We start from the raw sequence: 18074 nt of genomic DNA, 5'->3' as shown, positions 1-18074 counted from the left end.
GTCGGGAATATAAGAATATTTATACGATCATGAGGCCAGAGGATCATAGAGTTGGTCGCTTGAGAAACCCAGTGTATACTCAGTACTAAATTGTTTCTAGGTTTAGACGTCATGGTTTAGACTTTAGTTATTAAATATCTGTGTATTATTGCGCTATTGTGTACTTCCATTCATTGCTTTCTTTTTGCGTGTAAAATGCACCATTCATTGGTATTAATAAATTTAATAAAATAACGTTTTTAAAAACTAACTTTTGATTGTTGTAATAATTTAACGAGTAACCAATACATTAAAATAAAGCTTGTAATTAAATTTCAAACCTGACATGATTTTAATAAAAATGTGTAGGATTTTATCTTTGTAGCGCGAGCTCAATAAATTTCAGTCTGAATAATTGAACTTGTGTGTAGATCGAACTCTAAAATCTCAGTCTGAACCTGATGAGGCTGTCTGAAGTTTGAACTATATTATAATGACACAACAGCCAACAGGTAGTCGAGAAGAGTAATCATAAATGAAAAAAATATGATGAATCGCCAAATTTGTTGCTAAGCCTAAAACTCGAGAACAGCTAAACCGATTTCGTTAATTCTTTTTTTATAATACTCCTTGAAGTACGAGGATGGTTCTTATGGAGAGAAAACGTAAACATGTATATTGTACATATGCCTGTACCACGGGCGAAGTCGGGGCGGACCTCTAGCGTGTAATAATAATATTTTATTGTATGGAAAGGAGAGTAAATTCCTTGCTTCTAAATTGATAGAAATGACCTTAGATTACAAAATAAAATACAGATGGAGCATGTCAATCATTCATCGCCCTTGTCAAAGAAAATACGAAATCAAAAACGAATACGTTCCTCCGCTAGTGCTATAGCGATTCTAGTGTCATGCAATACGTCAAAAAGGGTTTGATATTTTAGTAAAAAAATGCTGTCTTGTGATATTAAAACGCTGTAAAACTTGTTCCCGAAAACAAACAAAAAGATAAAACATCGTTTTACAGATTTTCTGTAGATTATTTGGCTTATTTAATTTTGTATACAAATAATAATTTTACAAATACGAAGGAATTCAAAACTTCAACGTATGCTGCCAGTATTTTGAAAATGAATTTGCCATTTTTAGGGGTAAAATGGTTAAAAGATATTCGGGGTAGTGCTGTTGGATTTTTCGATCGTGAATGTGATTATTTGTATAGTGCAATAAAAGTTCATGGTCATTATTAGATTATTTTAAAAAGCATTATACATTTTTTTGTTACTTTTATAAAAAGCGTCGTTTTCGCTTGCGATTTAATTCATGTGAACACATGATGGATATGATGAAAATAAAATGTCCCGCATTCTCGGCTAAAAACTACCTACCGCTATTCGCATTCATATGTTTTGAAAAATAAAAACTTTTTTTAATGTAATTTATTTAATAAAAATTGAATAAAATTATTTTGTCCATGTATAACTTTAGTAGATAGGTGATAAAATATTTTTTACAATATTATAAAATAATATCAAAAACCCGAATTTATATTAAAATAAAAATTAAAACATGACTGCTAATAATTTATGTAGCCTACGTCACTACCACCACAGCTACCATCATAATTCAGATGATTGCAATGACACCTCATAAGTCACAACTCAAAATCGATCCAACAGTTTATACTGCAGGGCGTGTTAAAGAAATATTATACATACATACCTACACTCGAAAAACATAACCCTCTTTCTTCCGTAGTCGGGGAAAATTTTGGGAAAATTTTCAATATCTGGTAACATAACACCCACACAGAAGCACCGTGTACGTACAGTGCAACGGCGAAATGACAGCACACATAGCTTTATGGAAATGACGATAAATTATTCGGTTTAGTTCGGCAACGCTCCATCTGTCTTTTATTTTGTAATCTAAGGAAATGACAAAGACTAATTATTATTATATCAGTTGTGTGATTAAGATATGTAGATTGTAGGTAGCTGAGATAAGTAAAATAAGAATGTACAAAATAAATACACAAAATAATTTCATGCAACCATGTATCGAAGCTCGACATGGGGATGATATATTACTTGCTCTGTGGGGATGATCACAGTCGAGTGTCGACTGTCACGTCTTGACATAGATGTAATTGACAGTGACGCAAATGACATTGTTTTTGTGAAAGGTCATATTGGTGAAATCTACTGATAAAAGTATTTTTTGTGATAAAAAATATATTAAATAAGAGCATTTCAGTATCGATTGATTAAATCACTCTGTGTCGGTGTGTTGGCTAACTTGGTTGTGTTTTAAATAATAAAATAATAACAATGAGTTCACGTTTCGCGGTTGTCGAGCAGGGGCCACCGATTGAGGTGTTTCTGCTAAATAAATTATGTGCCGACGACACAAATAAAAATAAAGTGAATCTGGGAGTTGGCGGTAAGTGTAACAATTAGTTAAGTATATTTTTTGCCCGCAATGTTTGGAACAATGCTACATAACAAATGTTATTATGTAATAATAATTGTTGTTATATCAGGATACCGGCATTGCAACCTATCGGAAAGCGAAAGGGGATGTAAATAAAAAAAATACGAAACGTAAAAATTGTATATTGTTTGCCGGTGATCAATCTTGATGATGTGCCAAAATATTGTAAACAAAAGTATATTTTTGACTATTGCTAAGGTTCAAGATCGAGTTGGCTGACTTGTGTTAAAAATAAACTTATTTTGATTGTACTATAAATATTGGATAGCTCAATGTATTTGAAAGGATATTCTATTTTATATCACCTATTTTTTTTTAATTATACATTATTGATCTCTTTTTTCATTATTTAACCTGTTATTGAATTTTTCACAACTTTACAGCATACAGAGATGAAAATGGAAAACCCTGGGTATTGCCAGTTGTGCGTAAAATGGAAAAACAGATGGCGGCTGATGAAACTCTGCTCCATGAATACCTGCCTGTACTTGGTAAGAATTTGTTAATTACAAGTTTCTGTTAAGTAGATTGACTGTAAAACTATTGAATTAATATTCTTAATTGTGATTGAAGCATGGAAAAGTTGTGCTGATTTTTTAAATTTTGGAAGTTATAAATTCTTTCCCTTTAAACTTATATTAATGGAAAAAAAATAGTTTTCAAAAGTATTAATACAAAAATAATTCAGTATTAGTGTAATAGAATGGAAATGGCACACACTTTCTTAACAAACATTAGTAGGAATATCTTATCAGAAAATACAATAAGTTTTATATTGCACTGATTAACCTATAAATGTGTTAATCTATCTTTAAGATTAAAAATTATTTATGTAATATCTTTTTCTTACCCCTTAAAATGACCAGTTTACTATCAATCTCCAAATAGATATGTTATCTATTCACAATGACATAACACCATAATAATTTTTTAAATATGTAATATTTTTCCTACAGTTGATAAGCAAAGGTTTTTTTTTATATAAGACAACTTGTTATCATTGTTTTTTTCTTAGTTTATTTAAATTTAAATTGCAAAGAATCATATTGTGAATATTTATGACAAATACTTATTTTGGATGGTATGAATTCAGAATTTAAATTTTAGCTCTGATTCTTGATGAGCGTCCATTTAGTCATAGAAGAATTTTTAATATGTAATTTAGATTGTATTATTAAAAACTACTTAACAAGCACATAAAATGTTTGTGTTCTTAGAATATTCATAAGATAAGATATGGATAAAATAATTTAAAATCTTCAATGTAAAGTGGGGAATCTATAAATTTTGAAGTGAAACTTCTTTAGGCGCGTTTGCGGCGATTTTGGTATCTTATCTTGCCAAAGAAGTTTTACTTCTGACACGTGTGCTCGACACACACTCTTTTTGTTAAAATACCCTTGTAGTATCTTATGCAATGTCTGTATAGTAAATATAAGACAACCTTGAAAAATACTTCACATACATGTGAATGGATGTTATTAAACATATATATTATTAATGATGAAACTTATTTACTGTATTTAAGTATTGTCTCTTTACTATTATGTGATATATAATAAATAATATTATTGTTATAAGTATACAGGGTGTAATCGTTAAGTGTGCACAGGCGATTTTTCCGTAACTATTGCAGATATCAAAATATCAGTTTAAAGTTTTTTTAATATCTGTAATAGTTACGGAATAATCGTCTGCACTCTGCGCACGCTTAACAATTACACCCGGTAAGTTGTAGGTATGTATGTATGTATTATGTAAATCAGTGTTCCCTTTTATTACAAAAATTTTGGCCATAGGACAAATAGCTGCAAATTTGTGAGAAAATTAATGAGTTATTTTTTTAGTACAAATAAATTATAATAAATACCAGCATTGTGCAGTATTGTACCAAAACCTTTTCTATATTACCTACTGATTTGTTATACCAAAAGTATTAGTTTATATTATCTAATAATTTTTATTGCAGGCCTTGAACAATTCAGCAACTTGTCAGTTTCTATGCTGTTAGGTGAAGACAGTCCGGCTTTGGCTGAAGGAAGAGTAAGTTTATAATTAACTAGCCTTCTGCGCTAGAAAGTTCTTTTGAAGAAAACTTCACAAATTATTGCATACTGAAACCTTCTTCGAAAACCACCATAAAATCCGTTGCATTTAAAAGATTGAAACAAACATAGGGATGAATAGACATTGATAGCGACTGTGTTTTATACTATGTTGTGAAAATATTTTTTATTTTATTAATCTTTTATTTGTTTGTACTTATGTAGTGTAATCTAAATATTTATTAAGATAGATTAAAATACAATGTTTTTTTATTTATACAATTTCTCTTATTATCTACTCTTACGATAAATAAGCCTGTTAGTTTGTTTTGATACGGATTATCTCAAGAACTACCTACTAAAAATATATTGTGTTATTTCATCAGTGGTCACATACATTATTTATGAGTAACTAAGAAGAGTGGATAATGTGTTAATAATATGTTTATTACAGGCTTTTGGTGTCCAAACATTGTCAGGAACGGGAAGTTTAAGAGTTGGTGCGGAATTTTTGAACAAGCACCTTAAATACACAACATTCTACTACTCGAGTCCAACATGGGGTGAGCACGATTAATTAAATATGTAAAATATAAATGATGTACTGATAAATTTGTCAGTAATATAATAATCCATAGAGAGTTTAAAAGTATTAATATATGCCTAAATAAAGTTCTAAATAAAGATATAATTTATGTTCAGGTTACGCTTTAATTACAGAACACTTAAATGATAATAAATGCCTTAATTAAATTGTGAAATAGAAAAAGTTATGGCTTTTGTTATCAGCTTTCGATTGACTCATTTTGTGTTGAGATATTACCCACTGATATGTACAAAAATTACGTTAATTTAAGATGTCTGGTGGAAACAATAATTTTGTAGATAAAATCGTTATCTATAAGTACAAATTTAAGATCTATAGGTACAAATAGTCACCGTATAAAATTAAATAAAAGACAGTTGTTTAGAATTTTGGAAACTGTGCAATTATTTGTTTCTTTATCAAAAATAAATCACCCACGTTGTAACGTGAAAGCGATTTAAAAAAAAAATATCAATCAATAATGTAATTTTGGTTTTCCGCCCGCACCTTCACCCGCTTTGTTTTAAATAAATTGCTTATTGCCAAATTAATTTGGTATAAATATATGGTTAAAACTTCCTCGAGTAACCCCTATCTATTAACTTCTTTAGGCGCGTTGAGAGTAAAATTTCAAGGTCGCGTCATGGCAATACCTTCATGTCATGGAGTAAGGCGACGATTTTGGTATCTTTGAATCTTACCAAAGAAGTTTCACTTCTGACTAGTATGCTCGGCACACACGCTGTATTTTTTAACTGTCCCTTTAAAGTGGGTCAAAATCGATGCTAAAGGAGTCGGTTCGATTTGGTTACATATAAAAATCTCAGCTACATACAAACAGACAGCTGAAGCTAATAAGTGTGTTAAAAATTATTTTTTAGAAAACCATCACTTGGTATTCGTGAACTCTGGCTTCACGTCACCACGCACTTACCGCTATTGGAATCCCAAAACTCTGGCGATCGACTTTGATGGAATGATCGAGGATCTACAGAAGGCGCCCGAGAACTCAGTGGTCATACTGCACGCGTGCGCACACAACCCGACCGGCATTGATCCCACGCAAGAGCAGTGGATCAAGATCGCTGATGTTATGCAGGTTTGTTGTGCTTGGTAAACATTAATAAAGTTATTGTTAAAAAAATAATGTTCAATGCTCGATTCCGAGCAATGTTTTTCTTGATAAACCGGGTGATTTTATTGTCATTTTATAAATTGTCGGAAAGTGGAGATTTGTTATTTGTTTGTACATAATTTTTTATAAAGATATCACAAAATAAAACATCCATTCACACACATAATTTGCGTTCTAATTACGATGTTCAAATTTCATACCATGAATAGAGTTTTGAAAATTGTTTTGAATTGGATTTTTTGTTTCGAATTTGGATTTAATACTGTTCTTTTTGTCCAGGAACGCAAATTGTTCCCGTTCTTCGACAGTGCGTACCAGGGCTTCGCATCTGGTGACCTCGAGCGGGACGCGTGGGCGGTGCGATACTTCGTGAAGCGCGGCTTCGAGCTCGTGTGCTCGCAGTCGTACGCGAAGAACTTTGGGCTCTATAGTGAGTGCGATAGGGGCTAGATTTGTGCGAATTACACATAATTCGATAGGAAAAAAATATTTTTAATTCCACAGAATTAATATATTTTTTTTCCTACCAGTATTTTTTATGACCATTTCAAGTAAATGTTACTGTATTTTTTACTAAACGTAAAAACAACCTTACCTTAATTGATGTATTTCTTTTGACGTGACAACGTCTTATAATTCGATAGAGCCGGCTGCACGCACGAAAAAACATGACTCATGCGGCGTTACCTCGCTCTGAGGCGTTCCATGTAAGGCTTGATGTGCAAGCGAGAGCGCGGAACGAGCGACAAAGGAACACAATCAGACGTTGTCACGTTCAACTGTCGTCAGTAAACAGACTTTACAGACAACCAATTTTTTAAATAGGATGCGGGTTCAGTAGATTTCCTATTCATAGTACCTACTATTGAACTCTGTAACAAATAATTTATTGCTAATTATTTTTGATTCCAGACGAGCGTGTCGGCAACCTAGCCTTCGTAGTATCGGACGCCAAACTGATCCCCGCGATGAAGTCGCAGCTCACGTGGGTGGTGCGCGGCTCGTACTCCAACCCGCCGGCGCACGGGGCGAGGGTTGTGGCCAACGTGCTCGCTGATGCCAAGCTGTTTGACGAGTGGTGAGTGGCGGGCTTTAGGTGGCGAGTGACAGTGACAGGTGGGCGAGTGGTGAGCTTTACGTCTTGACAGGGGGGCGAGTGGTGAGCTTTAGGTTTTGACAGGTGACAGGTGGTGCGGTAGGGAGTGTCGAGCTTTAAGTTATGACAGGGGGGCGAGTGGCGAGCTTTAGGTTTTGACAGGTGACAGGTGGTGCGGGAGGGACGAGTGGCGCGCTTCCACTAACCATAATGCTCTTTGAAACCGTCTTCATCCTATTCACATTCGGAATATAATACATAGACTTAAACAATAATAATCATTTAAAAAACATATTATGTATTTCATTACAGGAGAGACCACATCAAAATGATGTCTGCTAGAGTGATGCAGATGAGGGAAGCGCTTCGTGCTGAGCTTATCAAGTACGTGTTGAATTATTTAATTTTGAATAAGTAATAAAAATAAATTAAGTATGTTAATTATGAATTTCAAACACTTGTCAAAAACTGAAAATTACCTATGTTGTAGTAGTAGTCTATAAATTTTACAATTTTTTTCAGACTGGGCACACCAGGAAACTGGGACCACATAGTGAAACAAATCGGCCTCTTCTCATACACGGGTCTAACACAGAAACAGTGCGAATATCTCATACAAGAACACCACATTTATTTGTTGAAGTCCGGACGTATCAACATCTGTGGCCTTAACCCAAGCAATGTGCAATACGTAGCGAAGGCCATCAACGACGCCGTCACAAAGTTCCCGGCTGAAGAGTAATGCTTTTATATCATTATATTCATTTTGTCTGTGTGATTGTACAATTTGTGTATTATAATATGTGGATTGGGCAACACAGTTGATTTTATTTTATCTGTATTCTTAAGAACGTCACACAACGAATAGTGTTTAAAAATAGAACTGTAGTTGTAGGGTACGGTTTGTGTAATCTGTGGTTGAAATTGCGCGGGAAATTTGACAGACAGCATTTATTATGGCGGCTACTTTACGCTGAATTGTACGATCGCACACACAATCAGCTTTTAAGTGAGATTATTATTTTAATAAAAGGCAATTAATATCGGAAATAGAGCAATTTTTATAACTATATACATATAACATAATATAGATGCTATTATTTATATACACGTTTTTTAACTACAAGAGAATAGTGTGAAAATAGAACTAAACCCACTTGCCTTAACGCTTATAAATAGTATAGACTCTAATATAGCATTTTAACGTTTATATTTTTATCCATTTGGATACTTTTTCTTTTAATTCGGTTTGAGATTATTGCACTGCCGCAAGGGACGAAATCGTGTTCAATTTAAAGTGAGGGACCTTTTTGGTCGATATTTTTATGAAAGCTGGATATTTTCTTGTTATTTAATAACAATAATCGAGTATTTATGCGCTTTTAGTTACTGCATGATTAAACGTGAATATTTAGAGTTCCTTAATAGTTTATTTGTATCAACTATCATACAGTGTTGAATGTAATCAAATGTTATGTTTATATTTAGGTGTATAACGTCTATGAATCTGTATTATTGTAACATTCAAATATAATTTGTGTTAAGTTTTTGAATTTTTTATAATAAATTCGTGATCTACAAATTCCCAGACGCATAATATGATTGTGTAGTATTTTTTATTTAGTTCCTTGTAAGAAATGTTGCAAATATAATCTCAGATACAATTCTTGTTTTATTTATTTTTACCGTCCTCATAAACATGGTTAAACATATTAAGTGAAATTGGGTAGTCATATAATTTTAATACAGGTGTGGAAACTGGAATCGCAGTTATATTAATTATTACTATAGTAAATCTTACTACATAATTTATTAAGACATAGTTACCTTTTCTAAAAAATGTGTAAGAATGCTCACACATACAATACCTACATTTGATATACATATTAAAGACCTTATATGGTTGTTTTATTTGGTTCATAAACTGATAGCATCAAATCGCACCAGTAACCTTACATTAATTTTTAAAAATTATTTATTCAAAGTTATAATCTATACTAATTATATTATAAAGCTGAAGAGTTTGTTTGAACGCGCTAATCTTAGGAACTACTGGCCCGATTTGAAAAATTCTTTCGTTGTTAGATAGCCCCTTTATCGAGGAAGGCTATAGGCTACATTATATACATATATATACAGGGTGTAATCGTTAAGTGTGCATAGGCGATTATTCCGTAACTATTGCAGATATCAAAAAACTTTAAATTGATATCGAAAGTACTTAGGTAACCTAATGCGTAAAATGGCAACAATAAGTTTTTAAAAATAAAACGAGCAATATCTAAAAAGTTAAATTTAAACACTCCTAATTGACTTACTTTGGTATCAAATCAAAAAACAAAAAAAAATCAAATCAGTAGTTTCTGACTTTAGCCCGATGATAGCGTTTAGCTACTTATTATGTATTCTATGCCGATGATCCAAACAAAACTCTTTTAGGGCGAGACAGTTTATGAGTTTCGTGTCGGACGGCTGCGGTGCCGAAGCGGTGCGTTAGACGTACGACGCACGGACGATTTTCTTTTTTCATACAAAACGCTATGCGGCGCCGCAAGCGTTCGCGGTACCGGCGCCGTAGCCGTCCGACGCGAAACACATAAATTGAAAGCGCCCTAAGAGTTTTTTGTTTGGATCATCGGGCTAAACTTTTTTATTACAATTAGTATAATTTTTTAGTAAGATTAGTTTGTAAATAAGTTAAAAGCACCTTTCTAAAAGTTATAATTTTGTTGCAGTGACTACACGTCAAAATTATAAAGGATTGGGTTTTTGGATATTTTCAAAGCGGTGGCAGTATTTTCCAAATTATGGATTACCAGTATTTTTTTATAAACTATATTTTGAATCATTTATATTTTATTGTTATAACTTATAACTACATTCCTTTTTATTTTTTGAAATAAAAATATTATTAAACATTTTGGATTTTTACTATAACACCCCCGAAACTTATAACAGTATTTTAAGGAGTAAAACACGAAATATGTATATAAATTTTATTTTTTCTTATTAATCTATATAAAATTATTGTCTATGACTCCATAGCTTCTGTATTTTCTGCTGACACTGTGACTTGAGGCCGTGATCCGAAACGGTTCATGACTGCAAAAAATAAAATTATCACATGAATAACATTCAAAAATTACATATCTTTATTTCAGAATTTTTTTTCTTCAATTATAAATAAAAAAACCTATGTAGGGAGTCTGTATTGAGTTTTTAAAAATATTTAATAAAAATTTAAGAATCCATTACTATATTCATAGTATACACATGCCAATTCTCTTCTTACACTTTGCCCAAGCTTTCATTTTTAAAGTAAACAACATCTTTACCAACATTTTTGAAATGGACTTTTATATAATCTGACTAGAGGTCATATTATTTACGTCTAAAATCGACGTGAGCAATGTTGGCAAAAAGTGCAGATAACTTTGCCCGCCCTCAAAAACAGAAAAATAATGAATTAAATGTTGAACAATAATGAAATTCGCTACAACAATGTATGACACGATCTAAAAAAAACATATGCTAACAGAAAATATTTATTTATTTATTTATTTAATAGTTTTATGTACCATTACAAATTTTACAATCATATATGTAATATTAAAAGAAAAGGAAACATTCACAGCACATAAGGCAACCTTATCGCTTATCAGCGATCTCTTCCAGGCTGCCCAAGGTAAAGGATAAAGGTTAATATTAAATGGGTACACGGGTGGCAATGAAAATAAAGATAAAAGAGAGTAAATAAAATACATATTATTTGAAAAATAAGAGAGGATATAATACATACCTACTATTGTTTTGAAGGAAAAGCTAAATCAATACTAACGTTTCCATATATTTTTTTTGGGAAAATTGAAATTATTAAAAAAAAATGGGCAATGTTGGCATATTTCACGGTTATTAATTATATTATCATTACACACACACACACACACACACTCACCCTCGTCACTGCTGGTCAGGTCGGCCAGCTCGATGCAGTTCTGTTTGTTGTCGCCGCCCACGGCCACGGCCAGCGGGTGGTCGGGGCAGGCGGCTGCACACAACGCTTGGCCAACACGGCCGGCCCGCTCGCTTACTTGTACAGCGCCAGCGCTGATGAATAAAAATTGTTTGTGATTACGATATTTGTTTTTTGAAGTGAAACTTCTTTAGCGGCGTTGGGTATAAAATCTTAAACTCGCGTCAGGACACGTGGCCTGATCGAAAAAGCGTAAGACGGATTTTTTTTTTAGCCCTTATATTCTCAAACTCAAACTCAAACATTCATTTATACAATTAGACTACTATTTAGTAGCACTTTCGAATCGTCATTACATAAGTATTTTTAATATTTACCACCGATTCGGAAAGCAGTATAACAGCATAAACTCCATAGTTGCTCTTTTAAATCATGTCAATATTACATAATATGTAACTTATATCTAACTACATAATATATCATAATATGCCAAAGAACTGTCCTGTGGTTTTTACGCGATAACCCTCCATGGATCTTTATCGTCTATATATTCCTGAATACTGTAGTACGCTCTCTGAACTAGTACATTTTTTATATAAGTTTTAAATTTAGAACTACTAAACTCTTTAATATTGTGAGGAATTCTATTATATAAGCGTATACCTTGACCCATAAATGAATTTTTAACTTTAGCTAATCGGAAAAATGGCATTTCAATTCTATTCCTGTTCCTTGTGCCATAATCGTGTCTATCTCCTACTCTTGTGTGTAAGTCGGAGCTTTTGTGTACATGCAAAATATTATTAAATATATACTGTGATGGTACAGTAAGGATACCAGTATTCTTAAAATGATCTCTTAGTGAGTCCCGAGCACGTAAATTATATATAGAGCGAATGGCTCTTTTCTGTAAGATAAATATAGTTTCTATATCTGCAGCCTTGCCCCACAGTAGAATTCCATAGGACATAATGCTATTCCATGCGTAAGACGGATACCATTCCAAAATATCAAACATGCTCAACGTTAATAATCAAGTTTTCACTTCTGCCGGCACTCCCGGAGTGCAACCCGTCTTTTTTTTGTATAAGTTCTGTGGTAATAAATGTGTGAAAATAACGTTTGTTTCTTATGTGTTACTATGCCTTTACTGATATGTTTCATCCCACCATAATACACGGGTACCACCAGAAGGAAGGTACCCGGTCCTTTGGAAGGCTTACGTGGGGACACAGGTCCAACACGCAGAGGCCCTTTAGAGAATTTTAATGTGTTGTGGGACACCAGTCATCCTATTATTATTATTTTAATTTTTTTATTATTTTTACAAATTTTTTACATGCGTTCAAAGATTTCCGAGAATTCATTTATTACACAGAAAGCGAACCAACTAAAATCTGTTAAACTCTTAATTTTATTGTATAGCAGACAATTTTACAATTATATTTATTTTTCAGCGCCTTTTACAGCAAGCAATCTGATATTTCACACCTTTTTAACTCACCTAGTTATATCCCATGTCTTTAGTTTCGCATCTGTACCAACGGTTATCATCAAACCGGGTATCTTATCACTTAGAATTAGACCTGAAATTAATAAAAAATATTTCAATTTCTTCTTCATTGTAAGAAATGATGAAATATTAAAAAGAAATTGAATGATGTTGTAGTGAACGAAAAAAAGAAACATTTTTGTGATTAATTTTTTATACTTACCAATTTTATAATAAATTTTAAATTAGTAAACGATAAAATTATTTTAGAAAACATTATTCCTGAGTGACGTATTTTATTCTAGTTTTCATATAAGTAAAGAAACAGAGATTCAAGTTTTATTTTTTTCCCAATTCAACTCGGGCTCATAAATAAACAACATACCTGTAACCTCTTTCTCATGCGCTTGTATCGTCCACAACGGTTCGTCTTGTCTGCAGTCCACGTATGCTACTTTGCCTTCGTTGTTGCTCATCTAATTATAGAGAAAAACAATAGTAAATTTATAGTGGGTAGTTCAATAAAATATGATTTAATTAAGAAGGATATTCTTTGTTCTTATTACCCGCCTTCTCCGTCTGGCTCGCTCGTCCCCTTTAATTTATCGATGAGCGTTAACTTATGAAACGGGCATTCGATACTATGATGAGATAAGTTAAGTTCAGTTTATCTAAAAACTGTACAGAAAAAGAAGCACTGCTAAGCGGGGCTCCGTCGCATCGTAACCTGCACCTGCCGGACTTTGGTCTTGGTCGCACCTGGTTAGGTGTCAGTTGCAATTGGTTTGGTGTCAGTTGCACTTGGTTTGGTGTCAGTTGCACTTGATTTGGTGTCAGTTGCACTTACCTGACATATTACTCAGTCCTGCAGTCACTAACACTCACCGCGAAGCAGAAGGGACTGTGCACATCCCACAGCACGCGCTCTATCTCGGGGCCGAGCGCCCACGTGCGGTGCGCGTCTGGTGTCCTGCAGTCTGTGACACGCGCACAGCTAACACTCACCGCGAAGCAGAAGGGACTGTGCACATCCCACAGCACGCGCTCTATCTCGGGGCCGAGCGCCCACGTGCGGTGCGCGTCTGGTGTCCTGCAGTCTGTGACACGCGCACAGCTAACACTCACCGCGAAGCAGAAGGGACTGTGCACATCCCACAGCACGCGCTCTATCTCGGGGCCGAGCGCCCACGTGCGGTGCGCGTCTGGTGTCCTGCAGTCTGTGACACGCGCACAGCTAACACTCACCGCGAAGCAGAAGGGACTGTGCACATCCCACAGCACGCGCTCTATCTCGGGGCCGAGCGCCCACGTGCGGTGCGCGTCTGGTGTCCTGCAGTCTGTGACACGCGCACAGCTAACACTCACCGCGAAGCAGAAGGGACTGTGCACATCCCACAGCACGCGCTCTATCTCGGGGCCGAGCGCCCACGTGCGGTGCGCGTCTGGTGTCCTGCAGTCTGTGACACGCGCACAGCTAACACTCACCGCGAAGCAGAAGGGACTGTGCACATCCCACAGCACGCGCTCTATCTCGGGGCCGAGCGCCCACGTGCGGTGCGCGTCTGGTGTCCTGCAGTCTGTGACACGCGCGTGACCGTCGCACGCACCGGTTAGTAAAGTTTGAGCTTCTAGCGGGTGGAATACGAGCGATTGAACCTAGAGTATTGAAAAGTATTACTACAAAAAAAAATTGACGCTCTGACGTGAACTTCGGGACTTCAAAATGGTCACTTGGCTGACTTTGCAACATTTTTTAAATATATCTTTATCAGTGTAACTTACACAATTCTTACATATTAATTATTCTCAGTTTAGAATCAAATGTTGTGATACATACACAAATTAATTATTTTTAGGAAGTTATTTATCACATAAATATATAACATATCTAATAATTACACACAACACCACCAAAAAAACAAGAAAAAATGCAACAAACCTTATCTTGGAAGTAATCGAGTTTCGTGTGAGGCGTGCCCTGATCGAGGTCCCACAACAGAACTGTGTTGTCCGCAGACCCGCTCGCCATCACGTGTCTAGGTGACAAGGAAAGTTTTAACGAAGGATTTTTAAAGATAATTGATTATACAGGGAAAATTTTCCAAATTTTTATTTGAAATTTATAAATTAAAATTGAGAAGCCGCGGGAACACATTTAACGTTACTTTATATCTCATACTATTTCTATGAAATATTGGTCTACAAATAAATAAGATGAATAAAATTTAAAAGAAAATATTTAATTAAAACTCTCTGCGTAAACATCGCATTTAAAAATCTTTCATGTTATCAGCCTGCATCCAAAAAATTAATGAACCCAAAATTAGGCGGTAGAATCCGCCATCTTGAATTTCCCAATTTCCAAATTTCAGTCATTTTTACTCTTAAAATACCTAGCTATAAATTCAATTCTAGCTATAAATTCAATTGCTATCATTAAATAGATAGAAAATCGGTTACATTTAAATACATATTAGTCGAAATACTCACGTAAAATTCCTATTCCATGACAAATCTAAAACAGCATCCTTATGTCCGACGCGCTGTATTTTCTTCTTCTTATTCGGCTTTTTACCAAGTTTGAATGCTGGTTCCAAGCAATTCTCTATGTCTAAATCCCATACTTGTATGACGGGATCCATCCCACCCAGTGCACAAAGATTACCTAAATAGTATCAATTGTTGATTTTTTATGCTATATAAAATTTCGATATTTGAAAAAACTTTATTCAAACAATGACAGTGGAAGAAAAAATATTGTATTTATTTATATTCAGTTTTTGAAAGATTTCGAACAAAACTTGTGTGAATTAGGCATTTATGGTTGACTAAAACTTTTTCAAATAGATTCCTTAAAATATCCTATAAAACCAATAATGTTAAATCCTTTATAACTGCTAATTTTTATTAATTTACTGAAACATTTGTTTTATATCAAATCTATTATTTTGATTATAGTTTCGCAAATAAATTGTCTAAGCGATGTTGAGTTATATCGATCCTAGATGGCGCTGAGACGCTGCATCGCGCTATAGTTATTTTTTTCAGATTTTGCAGTGTTATTTCCGCTATAATTATTGCATTTCAACATTGGATGGTATTGATTTTATATTTTTGACGATGATATTATTTTTGTATGTTGCTTTTCTTAGCAAGAATATTTTTTTATTTGTTAATATTATAAATAATTAATTTTAAACCTAACTATTCTAGAAGGTAATTTCCACACTCAATTTTATAATCCTTATACCAAGGAATGGTTTATGTGTGATAAATTTATTGTAGATTTATATACGCTTAAGACTAACACTAACATACTATTACTCACCAGGCTGTGGATCTGATGGATCATGGCTCAGCCATTCTATACACAATGGGAACCATGGCAAGATTATATCATGATGAACATAGAATGATCCCTCCTCTTTGTTGTATACTGAAAAAAGAGGTTTAGTTTTTATTAAAATGTTAAATTATATGTAAAAGTATTGGTATATTGAAGTATGAAAAATAAAAGATATGATCAAATATAATAGAGATTTGGTTACCCTGATAGACGGCATATAAAAAATGTTTAGAAGTTTTCTTCTGATGAAAACTATTCTGTTGGTCTATTTCAGGGGTTCACACATAGTCTATAAGATATCAAAACATAAATTAGTTCATTTTCTAATATGTACTTACTGTAAACTTCTAAAATACTAGCATCACTCTCTACATGGCCCACTAGAAGCAGGTTATCATCAGATTTTATTATGTCATCTTCTTCATCACTGTCCGCACCATCAGTCTGTAATAAAAACAATAATATTATAATGAACAAAACCAAGAATTCTTACTTACTTACTTACTTTTCAATTTTTTAAATGGGTTATCATCAAATACTTTGATTATAATTTATAATCCATCCTTACTAAAAGAAAACTGAAAAAATAAAGGTCTTGAAAATTTTGCAGTAATGTGAAAAAGATAAAAAAAAGTGTTGAACAAAGTCATGGGAATTTGCAAAAAAAAGGTACTAAGGATTTTAAAGTATAACAAATTACTTACCCTGATTTTAACATCTTCACTCAGATCTCCAAGGTTAGGCAATGTGGCTATAGTTCCCAGACCAATGGGATTAGCTGTGGATGAAAGTATTAAACATTTTTAACACTAAATATGTAATATTTCTTCTTTAAATTAATACTGTTTAAGTATCATATTTTATATTTAAAGTGTATTGAGAAAATTAGCCTAGTCTCTTATCAAGCCTTGAAACCTTTCTTTTAATAAAATGCAAGCACAAGTCAATTTGAAGAATATTTAGAAAAAGCTACCTATACACAAAAGTATAGGCTAATTTTCAGATTTAAATATAAATATTTATTACTATCATCCTCCTCGTCATATTTCTCAAAGTTGAACTCGTCATTGGGATCTGCAGGCTCAGGAGCTGCACTTGCTTCATTGCCTTCTGAGTCACTATTGTCACTGTTGTCATCACCCTGTTCTGTTAATCTATAAATTAAAATATATTATTCAACAAGGAAAATTGCAGTAACGGAAAACAATATTAAACATTTAAGTATGATTATTTAGTTTTTGTATTAAACTCTGCAATATGTTTATAATATCGGTAAATATTATAGCTACTGATAAGTATAATTAATAATTCTACACATTGATATTGATATTGACATAATATAAAACAGTTGCTTTCTCTGTCCCTATCTCTCTATATGCTTAAATCTTTAAATCTATAACAACAGATTGTGATGCTATTTTTTCATAGATTGAGTGATTCTCGAAGAAGGTTTCAGTACATCATTTAATAAGTTTTAAGCCGCGGGCGGAAAGCTGGAAAGGAAATTGGTGCTACCTTAAATCATCAGCTGTTTGTTTGATAATTTTTTCAAGTTCCTTTTCAGTCAATTCAATCTGCAACAAAATTAATAATTGGCATATTATAACGAAGGAAACAATTAAAACGTAAAGTTGCCTGGCCTTAAGTATTCCGTTATAATATTAAATTAGTTATTTATTGAAATAGCAATGTAAGTGTACCTTTTCGGGGACCGGCTTTGCGACGCCTCGGCGTACGAAGTGCATACATGATACCAAACTAACTGATGGCGTATTTTCTTCCATTGTGATTATAAAGTTTTAGATGTTTTTCTTATAACAAACAGATTTGAGATTTATAATTTAATTTATAACTTATGTTTACCAAAATCCTCAACACGAGGACTATCACGTTTTTTTGACAGCCGTCATTTGTCAATTTATAATCA

General features: G+C 33.5%; 2 protein-coding genes across 4 annotated transcripts; one reads left to right on the top strand and one right to left on the bottom strand.

Moving 5' to 3' along the window:
• The first annotated feature begins 2125 nt into the window (after positions 1–2125).
• Positions 2126–10218, top strand: Got1 (Glutamate oxaloacetate transaminase 1). Of its 3 annotated transcripts, none has more exons than XM_089714790.1 (10): positions 2126–2423; positions 2858–2965; positions 4444–4517; positions 4974–5082; positions 5987–6204; positions 6520–6670; positions 7153–7318; positions 7649–7720; positions 7859–8074; positions 10072–10217. In XM_089714790.1, exons 1-10 carry the CDS (start codon positions 2312–2314, stop codon positions 10091–10093), a joined length of 1248 nt encoding a protein of 415 aa, XP_089570916.1. In that variant the 5' UTR covers positions 2126–2311; the 3' UTR covers positions 10094–10217. The 3 variants fall into 3 exon arrangements, with proteins under 3 accessions (XP_089570916.1, XP_089570917.1, XP_089570918.1); XM_089714792.1 differs by lacking the exon at positions 2126–2423 and adding an exon at positions 2542–2649 and having other exon boundaries at positions 10072–10218; XM_089714791.1 differs by lacking the exon at positions 10072–10217 and having other exon boundaries at positions 2127–2423; positions 7859–9000.
• Positions 10219–10314: 96 nt separating this feature from the next.
• On the bottom strand, positions 10315–18052 carry nclb (PWP1 homolog no child left behind). Its single transcript, XM_089714785.1, has 13 exons — positions 17848–18052; positions 17663–17721; positions 17174–17301; positions 16852–16925; positions 16486–16591; positions 16130–16237; positions 15292–15466; positions 14741–14837; positions 13687–14457; positions 13187–13277; positions 12814–12895; positions 11292–11443; positions 10315–10438 (listed from the first exon to the last, which is right to left on the bottom strand). The coding sequence occupies exons 1-13, from the start codon at positions 17929–17931 to the stop codon at positions 10368–10370; spliced, it is 1998 nt and encodes a 665-aa protein (XP_089570911.1). The 5' UTR covers positions 17932–18052; the 3' UTR covers positions 10315–10367.
• Between the last annotated feature and the right edge of the window lie 22 nt (positions 18053–18074).

This window comes from Colias philodice, chromosome 3 (assembly GCF_061535455.1).
Source record: "Colias philodice isolate Cphi_HAF_F1 chromosome 3, ilColPhil1 Martin Lab GWU primary, whole genome shotgun sequence".
NCBI classification, from domain to species: domain Eukaryota; kingdom Metazoa; phylum Arthropoda; class Insecta; order Lepidoptera; family Pieridae; genus Colias; species Colias philodice.
The sequence above is the reverse complement of the archived record's forward strand: the minus strand, read 5'-3'. Positions and strand labels throughout refer to the sequence as shown.

Bases quoted from the DNA above. Each gene is read 5' to 3' on its own strand.
- nclb (XM_089714785.1), bottom strand. From the start codon at position 17,931: ATGGAAGAAAATACGCCATCAGTTAGTTTGGTATCATGTATGCACTTC. The intron at 17,722-17,847 runs GTACACTTACAT...ATTTTGTTGCAG, and splicing joins CAAAGCCGGTCCCCGAAAAG to ATTGAATTGACTGAAAAGGA. The intron at 17,302-17,662 runs GTAGCACCAATT...TTTAATTTATAG, and splicing joins CAAACAGCTGATGATTTAAG to ATTAACAGAACAGGGTGATG.
- Got1 (XM_089714790.1), top strand. From the start codon at position 2,312: ATGAGTTCACGTTTCGCGGTTGTCGAGCAGGGGCCACCGATTGAGGTG. The intron at 2,424-2,857 runs GTAAGTGTAACA...ACAACTTTACAG, and splicing joins AGTGAATCTGGGAGTTGGCG to CATACAGAGATGAAAATGGA. The intron at 6,671-7,152 runs GTGAGTGCGATA...TTTTGATTCCAG, and splicing joins GAAGAACTTTGGGCTCTATA to ACGAGCGTGTCGGCAACCTA.